General features: G+C 40.5%; 1 protein-coding gene across 12 annotated transcripts in view; it reads left to right on the top strand.

The window, feature by feature from the left end:
- Window positions 1-23,984, top strand: part of ksr1a (kinase suppressor of ras 1a) — a 200,603-nt gene that overhangs the window by 164,442 nt on the left and 12,177 nt on the right. For 11 of the 12 annotated variants that reach the window (XM_068010573.1, XM_068010568.1, XM_068010575.1 and 8 more), the window contains 12 exons: window positions 5,872-5,941; window positions 7,843-7,926; window positions 8,952-9,013; window positions 11,702-11,808; window positions 15,917-16,076; window positions 17,772-17,813; window positions 18,078-18,135; window positions 19,439-19,487; window positions 20,214-20,608; window positions 21,245-21,341; window positions 22,178-22,311; window positions 23,767-23,898. In XM_068010573.1, the coding sequence (XP_067866674.1) occupies window positions 5,872-5,941; window positions 7,843-7,926; window positions 8,952-9,013; window positions 11,702-11,808; window positions 15,917-16,076; window positions 17,772-17,813; window positions 18,078-18,135; window positions 19,439-19,487; window positions 20,214-20,608; window positions 21,245-21,341; window positions 22,178-22,311; window positions 23,767-23,898 (1,390 nt within the window). The remainder of the gene's footprint in view (window positions 1-5,871; window positions 5,942-7,842; window positions 7,927-8,951; window positions 9,014-11,701; window positions 11,809-15,916; window positions 16,077-17,771; window positions 17,814-18,077; window positions 18,136-19,438; window positions 19,488-20,213; window positions 20,609-21,244; window positions 21,342-22,177; window positions 22,312-23,766; window positions 23,899-23,984) is intronic. The other variant, XM_068010569.1, reaches the window with a different exon arrangement.

Raw genomic sequence — 23,984 nt, 5'->3', positions numbered from 1 at the left:
TAGCATCACGCTGGAGGTGGCGGAAATGGCGGAGGATGATCCTTTGGATATGGAGGCTGATGGGGTGGAAAGTGAGGACAAGGGGAACCCTGTCACGGTTCTGGGAGGGAGGGGAAGGGTTGAGGGCAGAGGTACGGGAAATGGGCCGGACACGGTTGAGGGCCCTGTTAACAACAGTGGGGGGGAAATCCTCGGTTAAGGAAAAAGGAGGTCATACCAGAAGCACCGTCTTGGAAGGTAGCATCATCAGAGCAGATGCGTCGAAGACGGAGAAACTGGGAGAATGGAATGGAGTCCTTACAGGAGGTAGGGTGTGAAGAAGTGTAGTTGAGGTAGCTGTGGGAGTCGGTGGGCTTATAATGGATATTAGTAGACTCTCTTTTAATGTTGGCCTGGGCAGCAGGGAGGTATTTGAGTGCATCCCTAGAGGACGCTAACCAATTGCTTAACCACTTCATGTCATCCTTGTTTGTACTTCAGGTAATACCTTTTGAGAATTTCACACTTAAAGATTTTCATTTTAGAAATGTTTCATATTCATTGCTATAAATTCATCTTTAATACAGTGTCAGTCACAGATTATTAAATATAGCCCTGATTAAAGACTAATAATGAGTCAATTTAATCGCAGTTGTAGCACTATGTGGGATTTTAAATGGACTGTGCTTCATATCAATGGCTGTAGTGATGCAAGTGCAGGTTCTATTACCTACTTTAACCACTCTTTGAACCTTTGCATTCTCACACAGTAGCGTTAATTTGGGCATATATCAAATGGTTATTGTAAAAAAATCCAGGTTAATCTTCATAAGAGCTCTGCATCATTGGGCCAGGAACATGAACAGATTGTTGCTTTATAGCCATGCCTAAAATATAACAATGCAAAATTAGGAACGAAAGCTGCTGCTCAAGTAGTAATGTCCATATTTATTATTTAATATCTTTGTGTGCAAAAGTACCCTGGTTTTACATGCTGTATGGTATTACAATTGTTTCAAGTACAGAAGTCATTTGTCCTCTAAGAAAAAATGGACAACTGATGAACTGATTCAATAGAGTTACTAAATTCAACAACACACTTCACTTAACGGCCCAAACAGCGGGAACTGGCTGCGCCTGCATGGCGAGCAATAATAATTCACCTTGCCACATTTCTTTTTCTGTGAGATAATTGATGTAGCTGCAAAGAACAGCGCAGGCAGTACCCAGCAATGTGAACAATCACTGATGCTTGTTGTGTGGTCTTTAAGGCTCGTTATGACAACCTGCTGTTTAATACCTTTTGTATCCTGTGGACTACAATTTGAAATTTTGCTTTGATTTGATATCTCTTTTACCACCACCAGCACCCACCCACCCCCGCAAACCAAATTTCTCCCTCCTCCCACCCCTTTCTTTCTCCTTCCCTTCTTCCCGCCTGTCTTTCTCCCTCCCTTTTTCCTTTTGTATTTTCTCTTCACAATTTTGTCCTCTTTAGCCCCTTTCCCGCTCCAGGTCCACTGGTACCTTTTCCGGTAGGGCCATTTTTTCATGTGTGAGCCCTGACACTAAGCATGGGCAGGCTTTTGACAGTATCTTTTTTTAAAATTCATTCATGGGATGTGGGTGTCACTGGCTGGGACAGCATTTATTGCCCATCCCTAATTGCCCTTGAGCAGGTGGTGGTGAGCTGCCGCCTTGAGCTGCTGAAGTCCTTGGGGTGTAAGCACAGCAATGGTGCTGTTAGGAAGGGAGTTCCAGGATTTTGACCCAGTGATAGTGAAGGAACGGAGATATAGTTCCAAGTCAGGATGGTGTATAGCTTAGAGGAGAACATGCAGGTGATGGTCATAGAGAGATATAGCACTGGAACAGGTCCTTCAGCCCACTGAGTCTGTGCCGACCAACAACCACCTATTTATACTAATCCTACATTAATCCCATATTCCCTACCACATCCTCACCTTCCTTCAATTCTCCTACCACCTACCTACACTAGGGGCAATTTACAATGGCCAATTCACCTATCAACCTGCAAGTCTTTGGCTGTGGGAGGAAAACCGGAGCACCTGGCGGAAACCCACACGGTCACAGGGAGAACTTGCAAACACCGCACAGGCAGTACCCAGAACCGAACCCAGGTTGCTGGAGCTGTGAGGTTGCGGTGCAAGCCACTGTGCTGTGATCCCATACATCTGCTACATTTGTCCTTCTAGGTGCAAGAGGTCACTCATTTGAAGGGTACTGTTGGAGAATTGGTGAGTTGCTGCAGTGCATCTTGTGGATGGTATACACTGCTGCCACTGTGCATCGGTGGTGGAGGGAGTGAATGTTGAGGGTGGTGAATGGAGTGCCAGTCAAGCAGGCTGCTTTTGTCCTGGATGGTGCGTGCTTCTTGACTGTTGTTGGAGCTGCACCCATCCAGGCAATTGGAGAGTATTCCATCACACTCCTGACTTGTGCCTTGTAGATGGTGGACAGGCATTGAGGAGACAGGGGGTGAGTTACTCATGGCAAAATTCCGAGCCTCTGATTGCTCTTGTAGCCACAGTATTTATATGGCTACTCCAGTTCGGTTTCTGGTCAATGCTAACCTCCAGGATGTTGATAGTGGGGGATTCAGCGATGGTAATGCCATTGAATGTCAAGGGGAGATGGTTAGATTTTCTCTGTTTGAGATGGTCATTGCCTGCATTTGTGGGGCCTCCTCCACCTGTCAGTTGTTTAATTGTCCACCACCATTCATGACTGGATGTGGCAGGACTACCAAGCTTCGATCTGATCCATTGGTTGTGGGATTGCTTAGCCCTATCTATTGCATGCTACTTCCACTGTTTGGTATGCATGTAGTCCTGTGTTGTAGCATCACCAGGCTGATGTCTCATTTTTAGGTATGCCTGGTGCTGCTTCTGGCATGCCCTCTTGCACTATTCATTGAACCAGGGTTGGTCCCCCGGCTTGATGGTAATGGTAGAGTGGGGGATATACCAGGCCATGAGGTTACAGATTGTGGTTGAATACAGTTCTGCAGCTGCTGATCACCCACAGCGCTGCATGGATGCCCAGTTTTGAGTTGCTAGATCTGTTCAAAATCTGTCCCATTTAGCATGGTGGTAGTGCCACACAACATGATGGTGGATGCCCTCACAGCTGAGCCTGATTTCATCCACACCAAAATTCACACATGTGCTTTGCAGACTTCACTAGTTAATGAACATGGCAGTGGAACTGACTATTTTTACATTGCCATTCCAGAGGCAATGAGACTTCTTGTAGTAACCTACTGGCACCATGGTCGGTTAACTCAGCACAACCTGTAACATTTTGGTCTGTATGGTTCAGCAACTCGCTGGATCAACTTTGGGAGTGTAATAGTTTTGTAATTCTACTTGATAGTAATGTAAATATAAATCATTATTTTGAGCTCCCTTGATGGTCTCCGAAATCATATAAGTCAATGGGGCCCAGTTTAATTCCTGCTCTGTGCTGAGTAAGTTGATCTCAGCCATGCTGACAGCAGAGTTCATCCATGTTCCTGGCTAAAGAGGAGAGGGGACGAAGGAGGGCGGGCAGAAAAGGAGAATTGCCCAACATCCAGTTCCTGTTGGCCTTTGCTCCAAACTGGGTGTTGGATGAAGAAAATATTGGGCTTGGTTTTGATGCCCTCCGTGGTAGAATATCCTGCTGAAATTCTACACCTGCACCCATACATGATGAATGGTGTCTTGGGCAAGGTAGTGAAGAGTATCGGAGCCCGAGAAAAAGCAGCTCCTCCAGGACAGGAAGGTCAGGGGGTGGAAATTAGAATAAAAACATATTTTTGGGGCCACTGCTGAAGGCACAGCACCTATTGCTGACCTTGAAGAAAGCTGCCCACAAAGATTTAGCATGATCCAGGGCATCAGTTTCCTCTATTCTGACGTGACTTTGAGTAAGGCATGATCTGTGGTGTCTAGCACAGGCAGGCTGATCAGCCAATCAAATTGAAGAATTCTCATGGTCAGAAAGTCAGAATTATGTATCACATTTTAGGATATTGTACAGAAATCAAAATAAAGATTGGGGCATACACATGGGATTAAGGTAGAAGCTGAGATAACATAAACTTTGAAAAAATATTTTTTTAAATGTTTTTAAATCTTGGGGAATGAGACTGTACATTTGTAAAATTAGTTTTTCAGGTCAGATGTTATTATTTAGTACACTGTTTAAAAACTCAGTTACATCTCATTCAACAAGGGTCAACATTTTCAATAGCTTTTAAAGTGAGAATAGCACTTAAGTTTAAATTCATATCCGTTCACTGATTCTGTGTTGATCGCATCTGCAAAGACTGTACTAGCGCACCACTGGCAACTTCTGGATTTCCACGTTTGACATCCACACATGCGACGTTAGAGTTTACTGTCAGTTTTACGTAACAGTGACAGCAAGCATCAACAAAATTTTGGCGTCATTACAACCATACATTGTCTGCCTTTATTTTGCAGCTGATACATAAACTGTGCCTTGATGTTTTATACAGCTTTCAGTACTCAACAGGTTAAAGTTCCTTAAGGGTTGCAGTCCTGAGGCTTACGTTAACTGATTAATATAGTAAAGCAAATTTTTGTGGTGTGTGATGTAATCAGTCAATGACTTTAACTAGATAAAACTAGCTTAGTTTTTAAAGTTTAACCGATTTTGCTAACAATATGTAAAATACTTATTTGCATATGTCTTCCTTTTATTATTCCAGTAATTTTCACAGAGATAGGCTGCTCCATAATGGCAAAAACAATGATTTTCTTCCCCCACCTTTATTTACACAGCGCACCTTTAAACCTCCAAATCAAACCACACATGTGGAACAGAGACAAAATCCAAGGGGATTCCCTGCAGTGCATCTGCCCTTAGAAGAAGGATTTACTTTTGCTAGTCTTGGTGCTTGTTTCATGTTTTTTTCTTTGCTCTGACGCTGCTCATAACAATTTTAGATAATAGTCTAAGCTTGAAGTGAGGGAATCTTGAAAAGGAAAACTTCTTAAATAAAAAATCAAAGAAATCAACGTAAAATCCTTTTTACCACCCCACTCGCCTGCCCAAACAAAGTATTGAAAAAGCTCTTGAGTAAATGTTATGGCACCATATCATGAAGTGGCATTCTTCCCTCCTGCCACCCCCAGCACATTCTTTCTGGACTTCTGGCCCCACCCACTATTTGGTGAGCAGGCAGGTAACCGGCTGATGCTGCTTTGTCAGTATTAGGAATTGTGAGGGTGGTCTGTGGTGTCACTGCCTGATTTTTAAATCACTTTGTGAACCTTGGCATTTGTGATTTTTAGCTTGGAAAACTAATCATTTGGGGAAATTGCAGATGTAACATGTTGGTACATTGATGTACGATGATACCAGGCCACCCATTTGTATATATTTTTAGCAAAGACTGCTTGATGCAGCGAATTGTTTCAAATATATGCAGTTATAATTCTATACTTACATTTTGTCCACCATTCTTTTTAATTGGAGATTTGCATTTGTGAAAATTACTGGATTTTGTGCAGTTAAGTTTGTTTCAGTGTAGACCAATTGCCCAAAATCGTATTCCAACACCTGGGGCTTTATTGGTCAGAGGGCTTCCATTTTCAATGTGTTGTAAATACTTGATGGTGTTTCAAAGACACACAACTTAAGACTGAAAAATGTACACTTGTGAATAAGGCAAAACCTGACTTATGCACAATATTGACACCCTTGTCCACCCAGGCCATCCAGGATGAATTTGGTCGTGCATTAAAACAACAACTGGTCTGCTAAGCCCAAATAACTTCAGTCTCCGTGTTTGTTTTTTTTGTGTAACAGTTCTAATTATTTTGAAAGCTAGTTGAAATGTAACCTCTTCTCCTTTTGCAGACACTTTACATGTACCGCGGGGATCCCCTCAAATGCTAAGAAGGGATTTTGGGCTTTCCATTACACATAGGTAAGAAACCAGAAACAAATTGTTAAACTTGTTGCTTGGGTCTTTAAATGTATAATGCAGTGCTACTCAATCCGGCTCCTGCTCCATGTGCCTCTGGGACCTTCATTCACAGCCTGTCTGGTTAAGGTAGGATTCAATATTGTTCCATCTCCCTTTCCTGCGCTCCAACCAAAGAAGACCAGGCAGAATGCAATGAGGAAAGTAGGATTATCTCATACTAAACAGCAAATGGGAGAGCCTGATTAAAATAGAACCATTACGTCTAACTAATAGTTCTGTAATGTTCCCTCCTCCTTCCACTTGACAACTGCCCATAAAAGAATGATTGAAATCAGGAACTTATTTTGTGGAGAAATGCATGTTGGCTCCTGCATCCCAACACACTCTAATGCAGTGTGTTGCAGCATTCTGAGAATGGTTCTTTGGGCATGTCATTAGTTGGGATTGTGTCCTCCAAACAGTTAGTGAGTAACATTATTTGTTTAATGGAACCAGTTCTGCTTGTTTATGCCATGCTTAAAGGAGTTGATTTAAGACTCCTTTAAAGTTTCTGAAAATGTTCAGTATGTGCTTTGCAACCTGTCCTACAATTCAAACTTTGTTGCTGTTGTTGAGCTCCTAGAATCAGTCTTCCCAGAAATGTCTAGCTGGAACTTAATTGTACTGATTTTGAATGTGGCATTGAAGTTTGGAGTGATTATAAATGGAAAATTCTTATACTCCTTCAAGAGGATGTGACAATGTTACAAGTATCTGGTTAGAAAGCAGGTCTACAGATTATAGTTATTATATCACTGAATTAAAAGGTACCAAAGAAGATGAATGTTGTGTTAGTGACTTGCTTTCAGGACCAAATGTTTTTACTGAACAATCTGATTTGTGTGATTAAGAAGTGATTAAATTCTCTCTACTATGTGAACTTTCACTCTTTATTTTGCATCCACTTCAAAGAAGTGGAAAATGGCTCTTGGATGAAAATATTGACCACTTTGAATTGTCACATGAAGCAATAGGAATGTCCTAAACATTCCTTCAATGTATTTTATTTCCTTTATAAAAAAACTTGTTGGTTTTGCTTGATATCTGATGGAAATCTTAGGGCTGAATTTTCCCAGCCCTTTGGAGACAGGCTGGGAGACAGGAGGCCTGGTAATATGGCAAGGGAAGGCATTGGGAGGGAAGTCCAATGTCTTCCTGTCGCCGTGGTATATAAGAAGCAGCGGGAACCTCAGTGGCGTGGCTGCACACCAGGCAGTCAGTTGAGCCACTTAAGGGCCAATTTCCATCCCCACTGGCATTTTGCCCGCATTGGGCCAGTCTACAGCCATGTGGGGAAACACACAGCTATACCCTGGTGGCCTCCCAATGGGTTCACTGGGGTGGGGGGGTTCTCCTTCAGTGGCCGCTCCATGGCCCACGGAGGCAATGGCTGCCCCCACTGCAATATGATCACCGTACCCTACCCCCACTCTCACCTGATAGCCAGGGCCTGCCTGCTTTGTCCCGACTTTCTCAAACACACATGCATCCTCTGAGGGTGCCTTGGCATTGAGGTGCGCTCTCCTTCAGGCTTCAGCCTCAGCAATGTTCACTTTAATGGTGGCACTGCCACCGTCCTCAGTTGGACAGAGGTCCCTGTAGCTGCCTGTTAATTGGCTGTCACCAGCAAAGTGCTGCCCCAGGGTCCTGCTGTCTCCCTGATCAAGGTCGGTTCTCATTTTCGATCCTGGCAGGGGACTTTCCCCTTTCTCGAAAAAGTCGGCCCTTAGCCTTGCTGTGGGTTCATTTTCAATCTGGCCTTAGAAGAGCCTCTTATCACTGAATGAAACAGTCTTCCATGTTTCAGATATGACTCTTGCTATTGCTTGTGGACTAAAAGGCATGTTACTACTTGCTTTTAGGTTTTCAACAAAATCCTGGTTATCACAAACCTGCCATGTTTGTCAAAAAAATATGATGTTTGGCGTGAAGTGCAAACACTGTAGGTAAGTTCTACCAGGACAGTTATATTTGTAATCGTATGAATCATTGGAACAGCGCAACTTGTATTTGTGGTAAATACACCACATACTTAGTGTAGCTACAGTAAATATACTGCCTCGAGTGGTATTGTTTATAACACTGACTGACAAAGTCGCAGGTTGAAGCCCAGGTCGGTGCTTTAGTTAGTTAGTATCAGCTTGGGCAGCGATGGGGCTGCTGCCATTGCCTAAGGAGGGGGAAAATAGTCCAGGGTGTCCTTTGCTGATCTTCTAGTTCTGACAAATTAGAAGGTGTATTGGGTGGGGACAGGATCAAGCTATGTCTGTGATGCCCTTCATTGTTAAATATCCTGCTGACACACACAGGTGAAACGTGCATACTAAATCATAATGATCTTAATCACACCTACTCTGCAGAATAAGAAGATCTCATTGACCTCGTAAAAGGAAATAGGGAGACTTTTGGAGGGGAGCCCAGAAAATTCAACTGTGATCAGCGGCAAATGAAAGCCTACATCCTGTTCGGCTGACCTATTGAAGTAGTTAACTTAGCTACTGAGATAAATGTATGTTTGCGTTCTGTATGGGGGAAGTTTGAAAAGATGGTTAACCAAATCAGAGGTATTGGTTCCTAGGAACCAAATCTGAGGAAGCTTCAATCAGGAAATGGTACTGTTCCCAAAGAATTACTATCTCTCTCAATAAAATCCAGTTAGCATATATCAGTAAAATGACTTTAAAAGTTTGAAACTGAAGTAACGCTGCTTGTGAATAGGTTCTGCAGCATAAAGTCTTAAAATAAATGCCAATTTTTTTTTTAATGCGCTTATTTCAGATATCCTAAATTATTAACTGAGAATGAGTGTAGCAGCTTTTGATAAAATATTAATGTTAAATCCCTTATGGAATCCATTCTTTCTGTTGATCTGAAAATGACGGTCACTAAGCTATTATTGCCTATCTTAGTTTTTAAACAGGTCGTAATCAATTTGAATGCATTTTGGTACTGTATTTTGCTTTCCTCTTAGATTAAAGTGCCACAACAAATGTACAAAAGAAGCTCCTCCATGCCGGATATCATTTCCTCAAAGTAAGATTTCAGTTCGTAATATAGAGTGTACAACATCTTTCCCTGCATTATATTTTCTGTTGATTTCATGGTTGATTGTGTCAGATATTCAGCTGACCAGAAAAAGTCACATGAAGTCATATATCTTCAGTTCGGAGGAGAGCAATTTTTTGTTTAAGAGGTTAAAAGTTGGGTGTTGCAAGATGTTCTAAGCTGCAGTGATAAAATTGGTGGGCTCCAGATTACCTATTTCTTGGTCAGTCATGCACCTGCTCCTCCCACCAATTGCCCTATCTCCCTCCTCCAGTTCCAACTAATTCAGAATGCTATGGCCTGCTGCTTTACCTGTCCTCCTCATCCCCTGGTCCTCATAAAACTCTATTAGCATCAAGCTCCAGAAAATAGACATTGAGATTTTTATCCTCACATTAAAATCCTTTGACAACCTTGTCCCTCCTTCCAATCTTAATGATGTCCCAGTGCCTGGGCACTGCTTTTCTGATAGTTTGCATTTTGTTTCTTTTCCTATTGCTGTAGTATCTGTAGCTGGTACTTCTGCCCTCTGGAATTCTCCCTCAATCTTCCAGCTTGCTACCTTCCTTCCTAAAAGCCCTCCTTGTAGACTATACTTTTTGGCTCCTTCCCCCAAACCTCTCTTTTCCCTTTCACTCCTGTGTAATTTTTTTTGCGTGGCTATCAAATACTGTGAAATGTTTTCCTTGTGTGTGAACAGTTGTTGTTGATATTATATTGTGAAATTTGGGAAAGGTAGGATATTAACATATCAATTGAAAAATGGCCACAGTGCAGGAAGGCAGAGAAACTGCTGTCTGACCCAAGCAAGCCAAGTTTCGCATAGCAGTCATGCTGCATTTGTTTGGAATAGAAGAAGAAAGTAACTGAGGGATTTTTCAATGCAACTTGCACTGAAATAATGGGTACTTTAATTTTACATCAGATACGCTTTTACATAAAAGGTCAAGTCTGTTGTTTAATATTTTACACCAGGTCCGGATGGGATCTATCCCAGGTTACTGAGGGAAGCGAGAGAGGAAATAGCTGGGGCCTTAACAGATATCTTTGCAACATCCTTAAACACGGGTGAGGTCCCGGAGGACTGGAGAATTGCTAATGTTGTCCCCTTGTTTAAGAAGGGTAGCAGGGATAATCCAGGTAATTATAGCCCGGTGAGCCTGACATCAGTGGTAGGGAAGCTGCTGGAGAAGATACTGAGGGATAGGATCTATTCCCATTTGGAAGAAAATGGGATTATCAGTGATAGGCAACATGGTTTTGTGCAGGGAAGGTCATGTCTTACCAACTTGATAGAATTCTTTGAGGAAGTGACAAAGTTGATTGATGAGGGAAGGGCTGTAGATGTCCTATGCATGGACTTCAGTAAGGTGTTTGATAAGGTTCCCCATGGTAGGTTGATGGAGAAAGTGAAGTCGCATGGGGTCCAGGGTGTACTAGCTAGAGAGTAGCAGTGGAAGGGAGTTTCTCAAAATGGAGACGTGTGACTAGTGGTGTTCCGCAGGGATCCGTGCTGGGACCACTGTTGTTTGTGATATACATAAATGATTTGGAGGAAAGTATAGGTGGTCTGATTAGCAAGTTTGCAGACGACACTAAGATTGGTGGAGTAGCAGATAGTGAAGGGGACTGTCAGAGAATACAGCAGAATATAGATAGGTTGGAGAGTTGGGCAGAGAAATGGCAGATGGAGTTCAATCCGGGCAAATGCGAGGTGATGCACTTTGGAAAATCCAATTCAAGAGTAAACTATAAAATAAATGGAAAAGTCCTGGGGAAAATTGATGTACAGAGAGATTTGGGTGTTCAGGTCCATTGTTCCCTGAAGGTGGCAACGCAGGTCAATAGAGTGGTCAAGAAGGCATACGGCATGCTTTCCTTCATCAGACGGGGTATTGAGTACAAGGGTTGGCAGGTCATGTTACAGTTGTATAAGACTTTGGTTCGGCCACATTTGGAATACTGCGTGCAGTTCTGGTCGCCACATTACCAAAAGGATGTAGATGCTTTGGAGAGGGTGCAGAGGAGGTTCACCAGGATGTTGCCTGGTATGGAGGGCGCTAGCTATGAAGAGAGGTTGAGTAGATTAGGATTATTTTCATTAGAAAGACAGAGGTTGAGGGGGGACCTGATTGAGGTATACAAAATCATGAGAGGTATAGACAGGGTGGATAGCAAGAAGCCTTTTCCCAGAGTGGGGGATTCAATTACTAGGGGTCACGAGTTCAAAGTGAGAGGGGAAAAGTTTAGGGGGGATATCCGTGAAAAGTTCTTTACGCAGAGGGTGGTGGGTGCCTGGAACGCGTTGCCAGCGGAGGTGGTGGACGCGGGCACGATAGCGTCTTTTAAGATGTAGCTAGACAGATACATGAATGGGTAGGGAGCAAAGAGATACAGACCCTTAGAAAATAGGCAACAGGTTTAGATAGAGGATCTGGATCGGCGCAGGCTTGGAGGGCCGAAGGGCCTGTTCCTGTGCTGTAATTTTCTTTGTTCTTTGAAAGGACCTTGTGCATCTGACCTGACCTAAAATGTTGCACGCTGAACTTGTTAATGTTTGTTCAGCCCAGTTTAAGGTTTTGACCCAAGTTACATTGTGCAGGAGCAAGTCAAATAATAATATGTTCTGTTGTGTTTTGACAACCCAGTAACTTAAGTTTTTCCTCTGTTATCTAGTATCATCAAGAATTCGAAGAACAGAGTCTGTACCATCTGATATAAACAATTCTATAGATAGATCTGCGGAGCCGCAGTTTGGCACTCTTCCAAAAGCACTAAAAAAGGTAACACAAACCAGCTTTGTTGAATTGAGCGTGGACAACTTTGTAGCTTTTCAAAAATAGTGTAATGTTGATTTGTAGACAGCTTACATTGGTAATAAATGTCATGCTTTAGTGCATAATTTACTTCTGTTCAAACCTCAAACCATGCAGTACAGAAGGTGGTCACTTGGCCCATCGTGCCAAAGAGCTATCCAATTAGTTCCACTCATTTGCAGGACAATGGGAAGAGCAGACTAATGTATTTTCAAGAGTATATACTTTTTATGTACGATCCGACCCTTCCAAGCACACTGTTTCTGTTAAACAACTTTACCTAGGTTTTATTCTGTGATAATGGCCTATTCACCAACAAGTTTAAAAAAGAAAACAAGACTTGCATCTATATAGCGCCTTTCACAACTACCGGATATATCTAAGCTTTTACAGCCAATGCAGTACTTTTGAAGTGTGGTCACTGTTGTAATGCAGGAAACCGGACAACCAATTTTCACACAGCAAGCTCCCCCAAACAGCAGTGTGGTAATGACCAGATAATCTATTTTTGTGATATCGATGGGATAAATATTGGCCAGGACACTGGGGTTAACTTCCCTGCTCCTCTTCAAAATAGTGCCATGAGATCGTTTGTGTCCACCTGAGAGAGAAGACGATGCCTTATCCGAAAGACAACGCCTCTGACAGTGCAGCCCTCCTTCAGTATTCCACTGAAGTGTCAGCCTTGATTTTTGTGCTCCTTTGCTTGAACCCACAATCCTCTGACTCAGAGGCGAGAGTGCTACCATCTGAACCATGGCTGACACTAATGCAACATAAACATGTTCAGGACCAGAAAAAACAACTGCTGTCTATTTGGCTGGTCCCAAAGATTTTGTAAAAAAAAAAGTTATACCTTCAATTGCTTCTTTAACCATCTCCCTCTTGAATTTGTTGAACTAGGAACATAGGAGTAGGCCCGCCATTCAATATGATTATGGCTGATCATCCATTTCAATGCCGTTTTCCCACGCTATCCTCATATCCCTTCATGTCATTGGTATTTAGAAATCTGTCAATCTCTGCTTTAAACATACTCAATGACTGAGCTTCCACAGCCCTCTGGGGTAAGGAATTCCAAAGATTCACAACCCTCTGAGTCAAGAAATTTCTCATTTCTGTCTTAAGTGGCTTCCCCTTTATTTTGAAATTGTGTCCCCTGGTTCTAGAATCCCCAACCAGGGGAAACATAGAGTCATAGAGTCATACAGCATAGAAACAGGCCCTTCGGCCCACCGCGTCCATGCTGACCAAAATGACAATCTATACTAATCCCACCTGCCTGCATGAATATCATATCCCTCTTTGCCTTGCTCATTCAAGTACCTGTCCAGATGCCTCTTAAATGTTGCTCCTGTTCCTGCCTCCACCACCACCTCTGGCAGCTCATTCCAGATACCCACTATTCTTTGTGTGAAAAATTTACCCCTTTGATCCCCTTTAAACCTCCTCCCTCTCACCTTAAATCTATGCCCTCTAGTTTTAGTCACCCCTACCATGAGAAACAGACTCTGGCTATCTACCCTATCTATGCTTCTCATAATTTTATATACCTCTATCATGTCCACTCTCAGCCTCCTTCGCTCCAGGGAAAACAGACCCAGCCTATCCAATCTCTCTTTATAACTCAAACCCTCCAAACCAGGCAACATCCTTGTGAATTTTTTCTACACCCTCTTTAGCTTAATCACATCTTACCTGCATCTACCCTGTCTATCCATTTAAAATATTTTGCAGGTTTCAATGAAATCATCTCTCATTCTCCGACACTCTAGTGAATATAGGCCCAGTTTTCCTCAATATCTCTTCGTAGGACAGTCCCGCCATCCCGGGAACAAGTCTGGTGAACCTTTGTTGCACTCCCTCTATCTCCATAATATCCTCCCTAAGGTAAGGGGACCAAAACTACACACAGTACTCCAGGTGTAGTCTAACCAAGGTTCTATACAATTGAAGCAAGACTTCACTACTCATACTCAGATCCTCTTGTGATAAAGGCTAACATACCATTAGCCGCCTTAATTACTTGCTGCACCTGCATGTTCGCTTTAAGTGACTTATTGACCAGGACACCCAGGTCCCTTTGTACATCTACACTTTCTAATCTCTTACCATTTAAGAAATACTCTGCACATCTATTCCTCCTACCAAAGTGGATAACCACACATTTTTCCACATTATAATTCCATCTGCCACATTCTTGCCCACTCATTAAGTCTGTCCAAATCCCCTTGAAGCCTCTTTGCATCTTCCTCACGACACACATTCCCACCTAGGTTTGTGTCATCTGTGAACTTGGAAATATTACATTTGGTCCCCACATCCAAATCATTGATTTTTATTGTGAACAGCTGGGGCCCAAGCACCGATCCGTGCAGTACCCCACTAGTCACAACCTGCCAATGTGAGAATGACCAGCTTATTCCTATTCTTTGCTTTCTGTCTGTTAACCAATCCTTAATCCATACCAGTATATTACCTCCTATCCCATGTGCTTTAATTTTGCTGACCAACCTCCTGTGGAGGACTTTATCAAAAGCCTTTTGAAAATCCAAGTATACAACGTCCACCGACTCTCCTTTATCAATTCTGTTAGCAACATCCTCAAAAACCTCCAACATGTTCTTCAAACATGATTTCCCATTCATAAATCCATGTTGACTATGCCCAATCAGATCATTATTATCCAAGTGTCCATTTATCACATCTTTTAGAATAGATTCTAGCATTTTCCCAATGATTGACGTAAGGCTAGCAGGTCTGTAATTTCCTTCTTTTCTCTCTCCCTCCCTTCTTAAATAGTGGGGTGACATTTGCTACCTTCCAATGAGCAGGAACCATTCCAGAATTTATAGCATTTTGGAAGATGATCAATGCATTCACTATCTCCATAGCTACATCTTTCAACACTCTGTGATGTAGAATATCAGGTCTCAGGGACTTGGTAACCTTCAGCCCTATCAATTTCTCAAATGCAACCTTCTTACTAATTTCCTTCAATTGCTCATTTTCCCTAATCCCTTGGATCTCTAATTCTGGGAGATTTCTTGTATCTTCCTTAGTGAAGACAGACACAAAGCAATCATTTAACTTCTCTGCCATTTCTTTATTCCCTGACTCCTTGGACAGTTCCACACATTCATTGCAGTCTCTGAAATACTTAAATTTGAGCTGTCTTTTCATGTTCCCTCTTCTGAGTTTGGGTTCTCTGCTTTCAGTTGAAGATTTCTTCAAAAAGGAAAGTGCTATATGAGACATGAACCCACATTCCTCAAATTTAAAGGTTTCTACCCCGAAATGTCAGGGTAGCATCTGTTTATGTGCCCATCGCATTAGAAATGCATTGAAAAAGCAAATAGCTATACCCCATTTTTGTTAGGTCCTATAAGACTGAATACTAAAAAAGGATTTTAAACAAGTTTTTAAAAATTCCTTCATGGGATGTGGGTGTCGCTAGCAAGGCCAGCATTTGTTGCCTATCCCTAATTGCCCTTGAATACTGAATGGCTTGCTGGACTATTTCAAAGGGAAGTTAAGAGTCAACCACATTGCTGGGAGTCTGGAGTCCAATGTAGGCCAGACCAGGTAAGGACTGCAGATTTCCTTCGCTAAAGGACAGTAGTGAACCAGATGGGTTTTTATGATAATAGTTTCATGGCACCATTACTGAGACAAGCTATCAGTTCCAAATTTTTATTAATCATTTGCATTTATCAATTCATTGCCTTTAAATTCCAGCAGCTGCCATGGTGAGATTTGAAGTCATGGCCCCAGGGCGTTAGCCTGGGTCTCTGGATTACTAATCCAGTGACATTACCACTATGCCACAATTTCTAATGCATGGTAATAACACTGAAATTAAATTTTTTTTGAACATCTGTATCATTTAGACTTGTTATGAACATGAAATTGTGCACTGTTCACAGAAACCTTTAATGTAGCATATTTTGGAAGGTCTCAACAAACAGATGGAAATAAAATTCCAAAGTTGAGCTGTGTTGCAAATCAGTGCTTCTTGTATTGCAAATTAGTAAATATACAATGGTCAAATTGAAGTAGAAACTTTTTTTTGCAGGATCATGCACCAGTTCCTTTGGATTCCAGCAGCAACCCATCTTCAACAACTTCTTCAACTCCTTCTTCTCCAGCACCTTTTCAGTCTTCCAATCCACCCAGTGCTACCCCGCCTCTTAACTCATCACCAAAAGGTCTCAGAGACAGGTTTAAATTTCCAGGTAAGTTTTTAAACAATATGGGTGAAAAGCTCTAGGCCCAGATTTTGTGCTTTTAATGACCGTTTCACTGTCAGCATGTGTCATCGTTACTGTGAATCTGACACAACTTCTGGCATCCACACGTGCACAGTTAAACATGGAAATCTGGAAGTCAGGGGTACCCTGCTCCTCCACAGGTTGTGCTATTTCAATCTTCATATCCAATCAGCACAGAAATAAGTGATTTTGATGCGACCTTTCAACTTTCTACGCAATACTTTCTGTAAAAACAATTGAAAATGTTACATCTTGTTAAATGAGTTGTAATAGAGTTTTTAAACAGTGTACTAAGCCATAATTACTGCTGAACAGCCACTCTAGCTCTGAAAAACTAATTTTAAAAGTCTGGAGTTGTTGTTCCCTCTATTCAATGTTAGTCCCATAGATTTTTAAATGAAAAATTAATTCAATTTTTTTTATAAAGTTTAATATTTAATACCTTAATCCCAATCTCTGTATTTTGCTGTCTGTGAAGTCATTAAAAACTGAAGAATAATCAGTGCTTTTTACTTCCTGGTTTATTGTCTGTGAGAAAGCTTCAGTCTGATTGGCTGCTCAGCCTGCTTGATGATTTTACTGTTCCTGGATGCTGCAGGCCCCTTAAAGCTGGCACCAGAATTAAATTAATATTGTAAGAGGGGAAATCGACACCGTGGAGCTCACTAGGTCTTTGTCGGCAGCTTTCTTTAAGATCAGCGAGCGCCATCCCTTCGCTGCTATATATATATATATATATATATATATCTTGTCATATATGTATCATTCATATAAAGAATGACTACATATATTTCCAATATTAAAAAATAGTTTTCATTTGGATTTTACAATTCCTCAGGTCGTTACGTATTTTGTTTTTAAAATAGCTCTGGGTGGGGGGAGGTGTGTGTGTGCACGAATATATAAAAACACTTTGTTACTTCTCCCCTTGACCTTCCTTGGTCTGCAACCAAACTGTTTTCTTTCAATTAAGAAGCCAAGGTCATGTGGGCTCTGGAATCATCTCAAGCCCAGTATCATCCAACAATAAGTGCTTTTGTAAAATGTATAGAGGACCCAATCTTTGTTTCTCGCCTTTCCCTTTTCCCCACACTCACATCTCCTCTGCCCACCATCTTGATGTAATTCAGGAGCTGTTAATTCCCATTTTGTAACGTTTTCTGACTTGGCACATTAGATAGGGAAACATTTTCTTGCAACAAGTTACAGGTTTTTAAAAAAACCACAAACAAATTTTCCCTTCAAAAATGCAATCCTGTAGTTTAACAGACATTAAGAAGTTGATTGCTGTCCTCCAACAAAGTAGAGTTGGAAGTATCACAGAATTTAAAATGTGCAAATATTAGAAGACTAATATGGGAAAAGATTAAATATGGATGATAAAATGAAGTCTCACCAATTTGTACCAAAAATCATGTGGGAATACTGAATTGATAGGAGGCAGCCTATTAGATTTCTGACAGCCATTCCCCATTATTTCTCGGGTAGATCACAACAGTTTAAATATGCGGTTGAAACAAAAAGTTGTCTTTTTAGAGATGATCAGTAAGAAATGCACAGTGAGACTATTTAATAAGAAAGGTGAATGCTGGCTACTATCCTACAGTTTCTGAACTGATTTGTAATCTATTCTTCTGCCTGTGTGACCTTTTCCCCAAGCTGCATACTACTTTCATCATAGACAACAGTTTATCTTTCCAGGTGAGTAACAAACCTAGTCTTTTCTACCAATGTCCGTTCTCCCTTCACCTTTTTTTCAGTCTTTATACTTGTTTCTTAAGGGGGGGGGGGGAACAAAAACCTCAACACAAGACTAACCTGTATGAAGTAGTAGTAACAGCACACTGTTAGTATTTAGTTTAGTCATTTTCACTTAGCTATTTTAGTGGCTCAGCTTATGTAGAACCATACAATCAAACAAGTGTTGCATCTTACTGACTGTTATTTTAACTTTTTGTCATTTAGATGTTCCTAGCCCATCGTTGCCTGTCTCTTCACAACACGACAGCTCTGAAGACACTAAGTAAGGATTTACTTTCTCCTTTATTTCTGCAAAGTAGTATGCAAAAGTTTAAAAGATTAGACAGCAAAATTCAATGCATTGATAACTAAGCTGTGCCACAGAGTGCAAGGCAGGAGGCTTATACCAATTATTTCCCTGTATTGCATGTTTCTAGTACCAGTCGTGTGTGGCAGAACTGAAAATAGCCAGCACAGCAACTCATTTGCTTTCCTATAACAAATATCAGTTGCATATTGGCAGAGGCCTGGGAATAGGTTTTGCCCTGTCCGGCTTCCCGACCAGAGAATGTTAGATCATGATGTGGGAAGAAGTTTCCGCAAAAAACAAAATAACTTTTTTTAAAAACTGCTAGTTTAAATGTTTACTATTGAATTTTATTAATTTTTTTGAAGGTGAAATAAAAGTGCAAAATTTTGTTCAAAGCAAACAGTTCCAGTGTGTTTGTTTTTTTTTGCCTTTTTTGTTTTGCTCCTTCACCTCTCCAATATTATTGCCCTATTATAAAGGGAGGCACAGTATATACAAATCTCCATCAATATCACTTCTTTGTAACAAGTGTTTTGTCTAATGCCTTTCTCGGATTGCTAATTATGCTCCAGTCCATTATATTGGTTAGACATCTATGCAGACGTCAATATTGTTGATGTTGACCGTGAACTGGAAACAGAACCAAATCGAGATTTACTGTCGGTTTGAGATGCAACAGGCTTTTTGCTGTCGGGTTGCTTGCATATGATCAATTCTGTAATGGGATGGAGTATTGGATTTCAACTTTGACCAATTCGGAAGTTGAGTTTCATTGCACTGTTTGTTTTTATTTTAAAGATTACAGTAAGTTTTTTCTCAATGTTAAGAATCATGCACCGAGTCACGACAGAGTTTACTTATAGTCCATCAAACATTATAGTGTTCCACATTGCTGCCTATAGTGCTGGACATAAATATTGTTGCCATGGGTTAAATATTAGGAAAGTTTTGGATAACTTTGTTGTGTGAAGGTGGATCATTTTAAAACATTCACAAATTTCAGTGTTGCACAGTTGAACTGTGTTTCTAACTAGGTAAACAAGATGAAAAAGTTATTCAGAGTTATTGCTAAGCACATTGAATTTAAGTGTAAAAATAGTTTTTATGCCCTATAGCATGGTGCGGCTGTTCAGTTTCAAATATCCAATCAGAGTTAGATTTTTGGTTCTGCTTGCCTGCTCCTCATTCAGATTTGAGTAGAATTAGACTTTCAGCCCCTCTATTTCCAGGTTGTTATACAGGTATGAAAGTACAGATTATGTTCTTTCTCTTGCAGTACTGTCGAGGAAACTGAGCCAGAAGCAGCTGAAGATCTCTATGTGGAGGTATGTTGGCATGAAATAATCAGGACAATGTAGTATTTTTGTATGCTGCTGTGAAATTTTGTTGTGCAAAAATCTGGTCTTGTTTTTGGATGCATCTGCACTTAAAAATGAAGCTTACACCCGCATCTAAGCTGCCAGGAAAAATAACATTTCATTTAGACTTTTTCTGAAGGCTTTGCAAAAAGTATAATTAAAATGACTAATTCTATCCAGATTGGGAATTACTGGAAATAATTAATTTGTAACTGCAGAATTTAAACGTTGCTCAAAATATGCATAACTGATCAACAGTTGCTGTCATACATGTTATTTTTGCTTGAAATAAAATGGTGAATGATGGAGTCATATTAAAACTAAACATAAAGCTTAATGCAAGAGGCAGTAACTCTGTGTTGTAGTGTTCCTGTGCTGCAGTTTGGTGGATTGCAGGTTTAATGTTAAGAATTTTGCTTGGCACGTTTACTGATTGCTGTATGATTGATGAGGAATAAAGAGACTGAGCACTGCTGCTCAGGAAGTGAGAAAATAAATTCATGTACGCTTCTTGATCGATTCAAGTCAGGTTAGTGAAAGCCTTAGAGTGGACTATCCAGTAGCCTTCACCACAGTACTAGGAGTACTGGAGAGGCGGGGGGGGGGGTTGCCAAAGTGCATTACAAATAATTAATTTAAAATTAGTTCAATACTTCATTCACATTAAGTTGTTTTGCTTCTATTTCCTTTCAGAATGAAGATCAAGCACTTGAGGATGAGGAGGCTAATAAATCAGAATCAGAGTGTGAGACTGATGAGGTGGATGACTTGCCAAATACTAGGTCCCATTGCAAAGGACCAATGTCTCGCAAGCCCAGCCAAACAAGTGTCTTCCTACAGGAATGGGACATCCCGTTTCATGAATTGGAAGTTGGAGAGCTGATTGGCAAAGGGCGATGGGGCAAAGTTCATAAAGGACGCTGGCATGGAGAAGTGGCAATTAGGTTGTTAGAGATTGATGGGAACAATCAGGATCACCTGAAATTGTTCAAAAAAGAAGTCATGACATACCGGCAAACGAGGCATGAAAATGTGGTACTTTTCATGGGAGCTTGTATGCATCCTCCTCATTTAGCCATTATTACAAGGTAAATAAAATGTGAACGGTCTCGATATATTTTGTATTGTAATCTGCTGTGTATGCATCAATATACAAGAATTCAGACACTGCATGGAGTTTATTTGTGCAAAATAGCACTTATTTTCTAATACCCTCCCAAAAGTACTCATTAGCTGAGCAGGGTAAAAATACATGGCAGTCATGTCTCACGAAATGTAGGTGTAGTGCACTTGCATGACGCTGATCCTAACTGATGTTGCTCCATCTTAATGGAAAGTTCCCTTGTCCCGGTGCTGAGTAGAGGAATATCTCGAGCTCTGCGTGGCATGGTGTTTTGGGATGTCCTACTCGCTGCCCACAAAGAGATATTACCAGAAGCTTTAGGAGAATTTTGCAATTGTGTGCCTCCTCTCTGCCATAGTACATGGCTAGACAGAACTGAGCATTTAGCATGTTTAACCCACCTTCTCTTGCTTGAACAATTCAAAGTCTAAAAGTTAATTGAAGAAATCAGAATATTGTTTAGCTAAACATACATGCTTGTAGTTAATAATCTTCATCCTTGTTTAGTTTGCTTTCCCAAAAAGCCTAATTCCTAATTTTAAGTGATCCATGATAATTTCTGATTATTTGGTATCTAACCAAATATGTTTGTATGTTTTAGCTTCTGTAAAGGTCGAACACTCTTCTCATTTGTCAGAGATTCCAAAATCACACTGGATATTAACAAGATGAGACAAATTGCACAGGAAATTATAAAGGTAAGTTTATGTAAAAGGCTTTTAATGGAAATTTTTCTCTGTTGAAGTAAATTTTTTTTTGCATTTTTTAAAACTATTTCAAGAATTAAAATTCTGTCCCTTTGATAAAAGTGGTCACTGTCCGTGTTCAGTGCTTGAAGAGGGGGCCTCAGCTTCTTATCCAAGAGCCGATCTATAATGAGTTTTACCAAAGGACTAGGATTGCCATTCTACTAAAACAGTGGGTGTGATTTCTGTTCTCGAACAGTGTGGTGATCATTCCACATATTCATAACTTTTTGAAAAGGGCATACTTGTGTTTTGCCATGGAATGGTTAGACTACTGATTGCATTGGCGTAGCTACCCGAAGTGATTTCATTGTCTTAGGGGTCTGCATTCATTCTCCATCTGCTTCAATGTTTGTGCTTCTGCCATAGTCTTGCATCATTGTCCCTTTCCTTATTTCCTGCAGATCTCTTCCAATTTAACAAAGCAGAACTCTTGTAGTGCTTTAAAGCAAGAAGTATTTTTCTATCCAAGTAATAACACTAAATTCTTCAATCTACTTTTATAGGTTTTATGTTACAGAAGTCTCCAGTTGACTGCTATTTTATTCCTTTCTCTTTATTATACAATTTAAAGCACCTCCTCTGCTCCTCATGCCTGGAGGACCAGACCGAATGAGCTCCATGCATCAGTTCGTTGCTTTCACAAGCACTCTTGATGTTTTACATTTGTGTTCTACCAAACACTTATACTCTTGTTTTGGTATTTGTATTTATTTATCTATGCAGTTAATTTCCTCCCTTATAAATCAAATTCCGCCACTGTACAATTGTAAATTCTTTTATTCTAGGGAATGGGGTACCTTCATGCAAGGGGTATTGTGCACAAGGATTTGAAGTCAAAGAATATTTTTTATGACAATGGAAAGGTTGTAATCACAGACTTTGGACTATTTGGAATATCTGGTGTGGTACAAGAGGACAGGTGAGACAAGAATTCACTTACTTGGACAGTAATTGTCAGCTGTACAAAGGATGTGTTTATTTTCTTGAAACTTTCGTCTACTAATTCTTTTCCTTCTCCCTCATTTTTCACGTTGGCTTCTTGTAAGGATATGGTTCCACAGGCACTGGCTTCCTCTGGTATCTAACTTACATTGCTAATATTCATGCGTGAGCCTCAGTTGTAAGTGTGAGAGTCTGTTCTTGCAGAATGGGCAATGCTGAGTTCGATCCTGTCCTCACCTGATTCCCATGCATGTTCTCCCAACGGCGGATATTGGATAGTGATTTGGGAGTGTAAGCATTAGGTGATTTCCCAAACGGGAATGTTGCAACAATCGTAGGACCTCTATGATGACTCCAAATGGACTGGAGATGTACGGTTTAGCTACAAAGGATAATATTTTGAAGACATCAGGGGCCCATGTGCCAACAGTTAAACAGTAGTCTCCTTAAGCAGTCCAATTAATATTTTGAATCAAGTCTATCAACCAAAGTTGATGAGCTTAAATGCAAGTTCAGATGAAATGTTGGAATGCATTAATTAATAAAAAATGCAAAGTTTCCTTAATTCAGCATGATTTAGCTCCTAAATTTTTGTGTTTTGAAAGAAAGTTATTTTAATTGGTCGTGGATGACGAGGTTTCTTTAGATCAATTGAAACCATTGGCCAATATTTCAAGATGGCTGTGAATCACAGCCATGTGATGGGCAGAGGGTAATTTTCATCCTTGTGACTAAGAGGACAATAATGTTGACCCCTGAAGGACGGCAGTAATATTTCTGAGCTACAAGATTAGACTATTGCAGAAGTCCTATCCCACACTGTTCCTTCTGAACATGAATCCACATGTTTATTGTGGCAAAGGTTTCACTGCCTGTAATTTTTTCTCTGAAAATTGCAGGTTTATTTATCTCATTGAAGTACCATTTTTTGTATCTTGCTGTGATGAGGTCAGATTTAATTAAAGTCATTTGTTTGATTTCTTTGATTATTTGGATAAAAGCATTGTACTGAATAAGACCAAAACCCTCCCATGTTATGTGCTGATTTTGGATGGAATGGCGATGAGGGCACTACAATTGGGTTTTGTATCACTTTTCTGACATCTAGTGGTTTGGGAATCTTGCAGAGGTATTGTTCCTAACATTAGCCCGCTGGAAAATCTTTGTTTCAGCATTGGGTATGGATGGGATGGTGCTTGACAGTGATGGCTCATGTTGTCAGATATCCTCAAGTTTGCATTTATTAATGAACACTTGAAAAAGGTTCAGAGGATCACTAGTGCTTATTAAATTGTATCCTACCATGAGTTGGTGCTTTCAAAAGAGGGGGAATCTTAAATATCTCTCTTTCTTATTTGGACTTACCAGGGTATTCAAAGCTAGTAATTTTAAGAGAAAATAAACTTCTAATTTTATTATGAAATCATGACAGGAGAGAGAATGAGTTGAAGCTGCCAAATGGATGGTTGTGCTATGTAGCTCCTGAAATAGTCCAAGAAATGTATTCAGGCAAGGATGAAGACAAACTCCCATTTTCAAAGGCAGGAGATGTATATGCATTTGGGTAAGATATATTATGCCTTTATATTGTAGCTGATATTAGAAAAATAAATGATTTCTATTTTTAAGGTGTGTTTCTAAAGCTTATAA

The sequence above is a fragment of the Heterodontus francisci genome, chromosome 30 (assembly GCF_036365525.1).
Source record: "Heterodontus francisci isolate sHetFra1 chromosome 30, sHetFra1.hap1, whole genome shotgun sequence".
In the NCBI taxonomy this organism is placed as follows: Eukaryota; Metazoa; Chordata; class Chondrichthyes; order Heterodontiformes; family Heterodontidae; genus Heterodontus; species Heterodontus francisci.
This window is presented reverse-complemented; position numbering and strand designations above follow the sequence as displayed.